Source organism: Hydra viridissima, unplaced genomic scaffold, assembly GCF_058129835.1.
Source record: "Hydra viridissima isolate aposymbiotic clone 2 unplaced genomic scaffold, HvirCarnegie_v1 scaffold_5, whole genome shotgun sequence".
NCBI lineage: Eukaryota > Metazoa > Cnidaria > Hydrozoa > Anthoathecata > Hydridae > Hydra > Hydra viridissima.
Window position 1 is genome coordinate 17,221,489 of NW_028324304.1, and position 10,598 is coordinate 17,232,086.

The 10,598-nt window shown below is 31.6% G+C and overlaps 1 protein-coding gene and 1 pseudogene across 1 annotated transcript; both read right to left on the reverse strand.

Moving 5' to 3' along the window:
- Window positions 1–4,709: 4,709 nt before the first annotated feature.
- Window positions 4,710–8,456, reverse strand: LOC149889053 (uncharacterized). Its single transcript, XM_090088154.1, has 4 exons — window positions 8,200–8,456; window positions 7,844–7,951; window positions 7,515–7,750; window positions 4,710–7,282 (listed from the first exon to the last, which is right to left on the reverse strand). Exons 1-4 carry the CDS (start codon window positions 8,451–8,453, stop codon window positions 4,710–4,712), a joined length of 3,171 nt encoding a protein of 1,056 aa, XP_089944280.1. The 5' UTR covers window positions 8,454–8,456.
- A 259-nt stretch (window positions 8,457–8,715) lies between these two features.
- Window positions 8,716–9,767, reverse strand: LOC149889054 (uncharacterized; annotated as a pseudogene).
- Window positions 9,768–10,598: the final 831 nt, after the last annotated feature.

Here is a 10,598-nt window from a genome sequence, read left to right on the forward strand (position 1 = left end):
TTGACCGTGTTATTTTGTTTTAGAGAGCTGCGAAGCTTAAATAATATCATGCTTTAATCAATACTGACTTCATTAGATATGTTATTCAATTTCTTGGAGCGATCATTAGGCAAATCAATCAATAGACGTAACTTACATAGTCTATCTTTGTTATCATTTGGAAAAGCCAGGTAATCATTGATATGTAGATTAGCTAATGTTTCAGCAAATCGATTTCGTGGAAGGACACTGGACATAAATGGGACTCCCAGATCAGGTTTATAACATCAATAGTTAGTCCATGAAGGAAGGTTGTGGTGATCCATTAAAATTCACAAGAAACGCAAAGTTCCCTACGATCAACTGATTTGGCTCTCACATCTTTGGGCGAGGTATAAATTGGTGTTTAATACAAGGTGTTGTCAACAGTTATATTATCAAAAAACTTTAGGAAGAAGTCTACTGGAGAATCTGCATTTACAAAGTGATCCTGGATTGGCCCTAAAAAATATAAATTAGAAAAATAAACTTTTTTAATAATAATAATAATAAATATATAACCTATTAAACTTTACTTGACATTTTCTACTACCTAGTGCAAGTTTATTTGCATGGATTTCAAGAGTGGGATCTTTTTTCCTCCACTGTCTACTCTGGTGATAACGTTGTTTTTGGTTGGGCAGTGCTGTCAAAATATTTGAAGTAGCTACAAAATAATGATTGTTTTGCTGGTTAATCTACTAGATCATCGTCATCCAAATCATCTACAACATCTTCATAATACAGATGTTGATCCAGAGGTGCAACAATTTTTTCATCCTCTCAACGTCTAAATATAACTCTTCACTTTCATTATCAACTGTCACCCTTTACCACTCACTATGTCTTAGGATTGAGTAAAAAATGATTTTTGGTACAAGTTCATGATTTATGATACTGATTTCAAATCTAAAAATTTTTTTGCGCTGATGTCAGCAATTTTGTAAATACTGATGGTAACCATATGGTTACTCAAAACATTTACGGAATGAAAGTATATAATACAAATAAATTTCCTTTATATAAAACTACAAAGTTATGGAAACGAATTACAAAATAAAAGTTGTTTATAAATATTCTAAATGTTACCTCTTAGTAGCATACCAGTTTTAAGAGTTACACAGGTATTCTGTCTCCCCCTTCTAACCGCACCAGACTTTATTTTACGATTTCGCACGAGACTTCATTTATTTTGAAAATTACAAAAACAATTTTTGGCCTTGCTAAAACACAAAATAATTAAAAAAAAAGTTGTATTTTTTGCAGTAAACTCTCCCTGTGCCGCCTTTACATAAACGACATTTGTTCTTTTTGCTTCGAAATTCTGGCCAATGACTAGTGTTATCAAAGCGAGCATCGTCGGCTGGCAAATACGTTGGCCGTTTTCTTTGCTCAATTGGCAATTTAACATTAGATTTCCTTTTAGGAGGTCGACCAACAGATTTTTGTATGATGTTTATTTTAATAATGGCAGATGCCATAGAAACTGTAAACTGTAATTTAGAAGTAGAAAATATTATTACTAAGTTAACATTTTTTAGGTCTATTTAATTGATTACAATGGCGTCGATAGATGAACCAAGCATTTACTTTTTCAATATTAACGCTAAGAAGTACCATCATTTTGCTTTGATTGATGTCCTTTATAGTGCCCTGTGTTAAAGCCGATGTCGGTTCGAGCTTTGCTGCCTACATCGGACCGCCATCGTGTTTGTCCGTACGGATAGATGTCGGCCCGACATCGGCTAGCCGCCCAAACTATTGCGATGCTTAGGGTGGTCGATATTGAGCCGACGTGAAGCCGCTGATATCATACCTAAGTAATAATATTTTATATTACTAAATTTAGTAATATAAAATTTATCACTTAAGTATGAATATTTCGATTGTTTTCTGTTATAAAAATCAATTTTAAAATGTTTTTACGTAAGAAAATATATTTTGAAATTGTTTTTTATAATAGGTAATATCCCAGACAGCCTCCCGTTAGAGGAAAAATGCTGGCCCAGTTGCGCTTGTGACAGCGGCGCGATGCCGGCAATTGATGATGGCCCAATATCAGTACGGCTCATGGGCCAGGATCGCTAGCCAGCACTGGCCCGGGATCATTTTTCAGCATTCGTCCGTGATCGTATGCCAGTACTGACCCGTTACTTTTAACTAATATTCATACACTAGCTCGCTATTATTAGCCATTTCTGAAGAAAATGTGATATCGCACAAAAAGCAAACACAAAAACAAATGTTTTTTGATATTTATTCCAGTTCAAATTGACGAAAATAATTTTAATTAGTAAAGATATTATTGATAGTTTGAAATAGTGCTATTTATCCAACGAGTTTTTTTTGTTCTTCCCAAGCTTTTCGTCTATCATTTCGATCTCCTGAAAGCTGAAAATATTCTTTAGCCAAACTCAAACTCTTCGCTTGATATTCCCGAGTTTAAATGATTTATTTTTACAGTACCTAAATATAAAATATAACTTTTAAATTTAACTAAAATCTTTTTTTTCTTCAAGTTTTTCACTGAAATAAGCAGCTCTTTTTCAACAGCTGTAAAAATCAGGATCTCTTAGAAATTTCATTCATAAAATTCAAGTAAATTAAAAATAAACATTTACAAAAATTACCTGAAAGAACTGAAAATATAAATTCTAAGCATACTTGTACTTACCAGTGCAATGAAGTGTTCCTTCACTCACTTTGGCAAGAATCCGTCTGACAGATGAACATCGATTGAATGTCAATGAAGACCCTGAGAACCAAAATTAAAAAGAATAAAATAATGAAACTGCTTATTTTAACAATATTCCAAAAATGAGGAGAGTGACCATTGACAAAATAATTTTATGAATATAATACAAGTATTAAATTACAACCTTAAAAGTTATAAATTACAACTTTTAACTTAAATGCATGGCTTAAATATAGTGTATATATATACTAAAAATACCAAAAGTAGGGGAGAACGGGGTGAGATGGGACAAAAAAAATTGCTTGTGTGCTGCGCTTTAAATTTTCTACAAAAACCATGTAAATTGGTTTAAAACTATAGTCCAATGAATTGTCATGTTAAATAATTGCAAAACCCATTATTTAACCATCAAATTAAGTTCAAGAGCTTGGTTTTTTAAAGTGACACTCTTTGTCTCATGTCACCCCATGTTGGGGTGATATGGGACAAAAATAGAAACAAATAATTTTAAGCATTATTTTATTGTTTATTCTACTCCTTATAAAACATAAAAATACACAAAATTTATTTGGCCGAGTCTATTCGCACGACGGTCGTGCAAATAAGGCAAATAAGCTTATTCGCACAACCATTCTAAAAAAAAAGAAATCGGCTTTTAGCACGACTATTTGTATTTGTATATTTATTCAGTTATCAATAATTATTATTTAAAAATTAATTAAAATTGCGAACAGAAAATACAATTTATGTAGAAAATGCATATTCTAATTATTCTGACGGAGAGAGGCATGCAAGGACCCCTCTTTTCTTACAACATTTGCAATTATAGCAGCGCCTCCCGGTAGGTGCAGCTATTTGTTTACGCAATATAGTATACCATATTGCGTGAATAAGTTGTACTATCCAAGTTCACTATGCAATCGTCAACTTAGAGCATCAAAAGGAGCAAAAAGCAAATCATTATGTACTCCGCTAAATACTTATCTCTATTGGGACATCCATAAACTATTTTGACACTTTGTTTTCTATTAGCCAACCAACTTTTGTTCCAGTTTAATTTAGATAAAGTATTATCAGTACTAGATTTTGAGATTTACTTTGGATTTATGAACTAGATACTGTAAAATAGATTAACACAAAGCAAGTATGTTATATGCACCAGATATATTTTCTATATAAAGTTTGCACCTAAAACAAGTAAAGTTGACTCACTAGTGAAACATATTTAGCAAGGTCCTTGAAGAGGGAGGGACAAATATAGCAATTCGTCCCGGGAGCCTAGCTTGAAGGGGCGCCGAACGCAGATTTGGAAATTTTTTTTACAATAAATCACAATTTTTTTAATAACTGACAATATGAAATCTGCTTTGTTTTTGTAGTTCATCACTGCTTAGTTTTACTTCATAGACATAATATAAGAAGATGTCTATGCAAGGATACAATCCCGTGTTGACGCCATCATATCACTTGAGGAGAGAAATGTTGGTAGCTTTTAAACATGTCGTGAAAAACCTTGATCTGACTAGCGAGAAGATCAACCAAACGAGTGCTTTAGAAAACTGGGTTGGGTTAAGAAAACCGTTTACAATTTAGGTCTAGCAAAAATGAATATTTAGGGAGAAAGAAAATTTCGAAAATCCATATTTAAGCACCTCATTCTCCTTTCTCGAAGTATTTATTGATTTCTTTTTTACTTCAGGGTTTAAAGCTAATATTTTGATCCATGTGTCAGTTTTGATTAGTTGATTTTAAGCCAGAGAATTGATATTAACGCAGAAATACAACAGGTTTCGTACTCAATTTATCATAAGAAATTCCCCGACTTTTTTTAAAAAATCAGCCAATTTTAGAGTACAACATTAATATACAATAACTACTAAACATTTACATATCGGATTTTTTAATTATAAATCTAATTTATAATTTTTAAAATGATAATAAATTATAATAAAAATTTAAATCTAATATTTGTTTAATTTTAAATAAAATATCTTACTTAGCTGCATGAATTACAATGCCAATGTAAAGAGTGGTCAGAATTCTCAAATATAGTCTTTGGAATGGAAAGGCATGAAACATGAAACCACTCCTTGCAATTGTCGCATTTAACCATTTTCTCTTCCTTATTATCCGGAAGACGACATATGCAATATAGTGGTAAATTAATTGGTTTAGATTGTTTTTTCCTTTTTCGTTCACTCGTCTCTATAGGAAATGGTGTTAAGTGATTGTCACTGAAGCATTTTAATAAATGATCTCGCATAAGTTCTTGTTTATAACATTTTATGCTTGGATCATGATTGTAACATAAATCTGTTGCCGCTGCAATTGCAAAAAAACCGCAATCAAGCCCACCGGATTGTTTTTGAAAATCTTTGAACTGTATTTTCAAAAAAGCATCTTTAACCATCATGATCGATCCTACTTGCATTTTTCCACTAACACTTAAATCATAATATAAGGAATCAAAAACATCAATTGAGTTAAGATCAGTACTTAAAAAGTTGGAAACGGTAAGCCAATGCATTGCACCATTATGTAAAATTTGATTAAATTTCCCAGATTGCACTCTAAAATGAAGTTTTGATCCGAGAATAGGGTCTTGTAGTCCTTGTACTTTTGGAAACTGCATGGATAAAAGTTTTTGTGCTTTATTTATGTGCAAATCAGATAACATCTTGAATGAGTCCTTAATAGAGAATAGTAGAAGATCTACGACAGAGAGTTGTTTTTTTAATAACTGTTCCTTATGAGCAGTTTTGCCTAAAATTCGCTTACATGATTGATGGTAAGGATCATTATATAGTTCACGTTTCCTTTTGAGTCGTGCTTTTCTAATCTTTACATTTCCTACAACTGGAGGAACATTAGGCAAGTATACATTGTCTAAACTACTAAAAACATTTATAGCTTCACCGGTGCAGCATTCCGATTTATTTGCAGGAAGACCTTTCAAGTTGACACTGCCATTTAGAGAAGATAGATTTGAAGATAAAACGCTTCCTTGATTTCTAAGTTGCTCATTTAAATTTAGACAGGATGGTAAAGCATAGCTCAATGATTCAGAAAAGTATGAAGAACCGGACATTTCAGGCAAATCAGACATTTCGGGAAAATCAGAAACTTCGGGCGACCCCGAAGTTTCTGGCAAATCAGACGTTTCAGACAATCCAGACACTTCGGGCAACTCTGATGTTTGAGGCAAATCAGCGTTTTCGAGCAAATTGGAGATTTCAGGCAATACTTGTGTTTCCAAATCAGAAATTAAAACTTTTTTCCCAGCTAACCACAATTTATAAATTAAATTTAATGAATCAAATTTTTCTTCAAACTCATTCATTCCAAGACTGGATAAATAATCTGAAATTGGTTTACATAGATCCATGACAGTCTTAAATTTATGATCTTTAGAAAATGGCACTTTAAGGGACTTTTTTTCAGTTTTGTTAGTTGAACAATGAAGAACATTGTTAGCCTGATTATGCGAACTTTTGATCTTCCGAGAAAGCCAACTTCTTTTTTGATAGCTTAAATGCCATCGCTCTCCTGCATCTTCTGCTTTAAAAACAACATCCCCATTTACTATTTTCACTGCCATTGTGTGTCGACAAGGAAGTTTCATAGTTACATGCAAAGGGCAAGAACATAATTTATTAAATACTAACAAGTCAGTACGAGACTTTTTTAGTTCTGCAATTACAATTCTAGCAGCATATGGAGTTAATACTTTTACAATATCATCTGTAACTCTATCTTCAGCAGTGCCTAATCGATATGGCTCTTTAAAAGATTGATTAAACTCAATATGAGTCATTTGTTGAAATTTATCAGCATGCAACAAAAGAATACCTTTTACTGCCTCAGCTAAAGACATTTTTCTAGATAAAATGTTTTTGATTTTTTGGTTATGGGACTCGGACCTGTTATTTGTTGTATTTCCAAGATTAACATGCTTAATAGTTTCATAGTATGCCCAATACTTAACTTGGTGTGGCAAGCCCCAATTTTTGTTGTAGTATACCATTACAACATCTGGTGCAACTGTAACAAGATGACCCAAATTTGTATCAAACAATTTCTTTGATTTGGCATACACAAGCGATTGAAATATTCTTTTTAAATTTTCTTTTTCAATACTGGCTAAAGCTTGTTTATTTAAAAATCTATAAAATGCCTGCAAAACATGAAACTTACACAGTTGGATTTCTGCTGAGGGCATAACCTTGGAGACTGCACTTATTTCTTTCAAGTCCTTATCAAGAATGACAACCTTAACTTGGTCAAGATTCAATATAAGTTCAATTTCTGAAAACACGTCTTGCAGAGTATTTTCAGTTTCTTGTGCAATGAAACCATAACCAACAGCTTGACCGGTTCCGTTTCCATCCTCCACTAACAAAGTGAATAAAGACATTCTTAATTTGTTTGTGCAATATGTACAATCAATCATTAGCACTTCAGGAAACATATCAAACACCTGTTTCATATCTCCGCTTATTATCAAAAGAAATTGCAGAACACTGTCTGAATCAACTTGAACAGATATAACTGCATCAGGATCTTTTCCACCTGAAATTGAAAATCAAACTTCAACTTTTAGATAATAAAATAAATTGAATAATAAAGTGAATTATTTAATCTATAGTTGAATTATAACCCAATTAACTTCAGGTAAACTTCTCTAAATACTTTTAGGATTAAGCTAACACGAGTTTATTGCCTCTCTATATATACTAACCCTAAGTCATAAATTCTGAAAAATACAAAAATTGAAAATGAAAAGTTAGAGTAGAAGACTTACAGAAGGACATCAGTTCATCAATCAACAAAGCCTCATTTGATTTTTCGCAACTGCGTGCTAGTTCAATTTTTTTATTTATATTGAATAAATCTTTTGATGTTACTACTTTGCTTTCTTTATTTTGCAAGTATTCTTTCAAAAAACAGACTTTAACACCATGTTTAAACATTGTGCTGATGTCATCCTTTATTTTTTCACTTAATCGACGTTGTTCTGAGTAATGCATAAAAGCAGTTCTAAAGAGAAATGAATTTAAAAAAAAAAAAATTAATTCAAGAAAGTGAAACTTTATATAAAACAAATTAATATTAAAATATAGATGTTCTAACCTGCTAACTTCATGATTATGGTTAGCCTGAAGTTGCTGTACTACTAGTTTTGTTTTGTTCTTATTAATGGTGATATAAAGTTTTGCATTACATCCAATTTTGAAAGAGCTAAAAAATAAATAAAAAGTAGTGAGCATCTTCACTTTCTAAAAATATATAAAATGGTGTTGTTAGGTCAACTGCTGGTTAAATATCAAATGTATGGATCTCTTGTATCAATGATACCTATTTATTAAACTTTTTATGATACTATTATAATAAAAAAATTCTAATAAACATAAAAATAAGCAAAAATGATTAAATTAAAATTTAGCAAACTGGAAAACAAAATATTAGATAAAAAACACATTTAAAACCTTTGATTTGGGCGAAGTCCTTTCCCTTTTGATCTCTTAACTCCCCCATGCTTGCATAAATATGTTAAATTTCTAAATTTAAACTTTTCATCAAAATGTTTTGAATCCTGACTCAAACTCTTGTTAGCCGATGCAACAGTTTTGCTGTTACATTTACTCCACACAATGTTCGTAAAAGCCGACCAAGAAGCCAATTTATTTTCAAACTCACCAAAGTTATCGAACTCGTCTCCTTGTTTAATTTCAATATTCATGATAAGCTGATACTAAATTTGACAAGCTGAAACTAAAAATGCAAAAAACGCTGTGTAATTTAATTATATTTTACTCCTTATAAACCGTGGTCGTGCGAATAAGCTTATTTTTGTTATTTACACGATGGTCGTGCGAATAAGCTTATTTTCTTTATTTGCACGACGGTCGTGCGAATAGACACTTTCAATTTATTTATGTTTAACAAAAATATAATACCATTCTGAACGCATTTGTAACTTTGTTCAACAGGTTGCTTTATGTTTAAATTGAGTCAAAATTACGTTGATGTCTGGGGGGGTAACTTTTTTTCTTTTTACATTCTGAAAACTTTCAACTAGTTCATTTCTTGTTGGTGTGTCAGTCAATACCAGAGACCTAGAGCATTTTCATGATCTGTCAAGTGGTTGGAGTTTATGGCTGCAATGGGGTGGCAATGTCAAGAGCACAACATTGCTTTCCTTAGCTTTATCCATCAGTTCAATCAATATATGAGTTTTGTGGTTGTCCGTTATTAAAAGTAATGGATGATCCTTGCTAGGATGTCCATACTCCACAAAATGATCAAACCATTTCAAAAATATTTCTGTATTTATCCATCCACTAGGATTAGCATCACCTTTTGTACCTGTTGGTGCACCTTTAAGCATATATCTACGAAGGTGGACACGAGGAAATATCAAAAACGGTGGAATAAAATTTCCAAGGGCATTAATGCAACCCACCATTGTAACTAGGGTTCCCCTTTCAGCAGAGGTTACCTGTCCTACTTGCTTTACTCCTTTACCAGCAATCACTTTCACTGGCTTATGAACAGTTGTCAGACCTGCTTCATCAATATTGTAAATACAATCAGCAGAAAAGTTATAGCGCTTCTGCACACTGTCAAGGTTTTTGAGAAAGTATCTACATTTGTGCGATTGAAACTAGTTGTTCGACTGAGGCTGGTAGCAAATTTGCGTACGAATAGATAATTTTGTACGATTTAAGAATAAATAAAACCATTCAGTTCCAGCTGTTTCACTCTTTTTCCAGGTTTCTGGTATTTTAATGTCATTTTTAATTGCATATTGATATGCAAGTTGCTTTGTTTCTCTAACATCAAGTCCATAATGCATATTAGATGCTCGACGAAGATATATTGAAAGTTCATCTTCTTGTGCCTTATTAAAAATATATTTATGTTGTTCATCAAAGTATAAGTTACTGTAAGAAGTTTCTTTATTAACCTTTTTTTTCCGCTGTAAACTTGATTTTGAAATTGTATACTCTTGTGCAGCTGCTCGTAGTGATAAACTGCCAGATTCGACAGCCATCTTTGCAGCTTTTATTGTATGAGTATCAGGCTTTAACCGACTTGTCACTCGTTTGTACTTTCTTGGCATCTGAAAAATTATTACTTACATTACTCACTCCATTATTTAAAAAAATTACGCTCTTTTTAATTGCATTAAACAAAATCCAGATTTGGCTATAAATTTTAAATTTATTTTAATGAAAATAAAATAGTTTCACAACCCTTTAAAACTTATAATGTGATTAAATTTAATAAGGCTAATAGTGAAGAACTTTATTTAAACTGAATTTAAAATGCAAAAATGATTGGCGTTAAAACAATACTTACTGTGAAAGATGTCTTTAGGACAAAGTAATAAAGAAATCCAATATAATTATTATTATTTTCTATAATAAAAAACACTTTATTATAAAGTAAACATTGAAATCTTATCATAAACATAAACATAATTTTCTGTTCACTTGCTTTTTTAGAAAAATATTGATTTTAAAAGTTAAAGTTTAGTAAATTTAAAAAAATGATAAAATTGAACAGTGTCCCATTTCACCTAAATTCTCCTGTCCCATGTCACCCCATCACTAGAAGGTGTGAGAAAACCTTTATTTTATATAGTTCTCGTAGCCATATGCTAATCATTTTTCTTCAGTAGTTAAGTAAAAATAGTGAATAATTAAAAACCATAAACATAAAAATATGTGCAAACAACACAAATATTTAATACTAATGATGTCTTCAAAATCCAGGAAAGTTGTTAGATTTTTACATATTCGCAAATAATCCACAAAAAAAAAATACTTCTGAAACTTAAAAAACACAATAATATGAAGCTATTGCAAACTTATAACATATA

Coding starts and splice junctions, on each gene's coding strand:
- LOC149889053 (XM_090088154.1), bottom strand. CDS start 8,453: ATGAATATTGAAATTAAACAAGGAGACGAGTTCGATAACTTTGGTGAG. Junction 7,751..7,843: donor CATAATCATGAAGTTAGCAG/GTTAGAACATCT, acceptor ATTTCTCTTTAG/AACTGCTTTTATGCATTACT. Junction 7,283..7,514: donor TGATGAACTGATGTCCTTCT/GTAAGTCTTCTA, acceptor TTTCAATTTCAG/GTGGAAAAGATCCTGATGCA.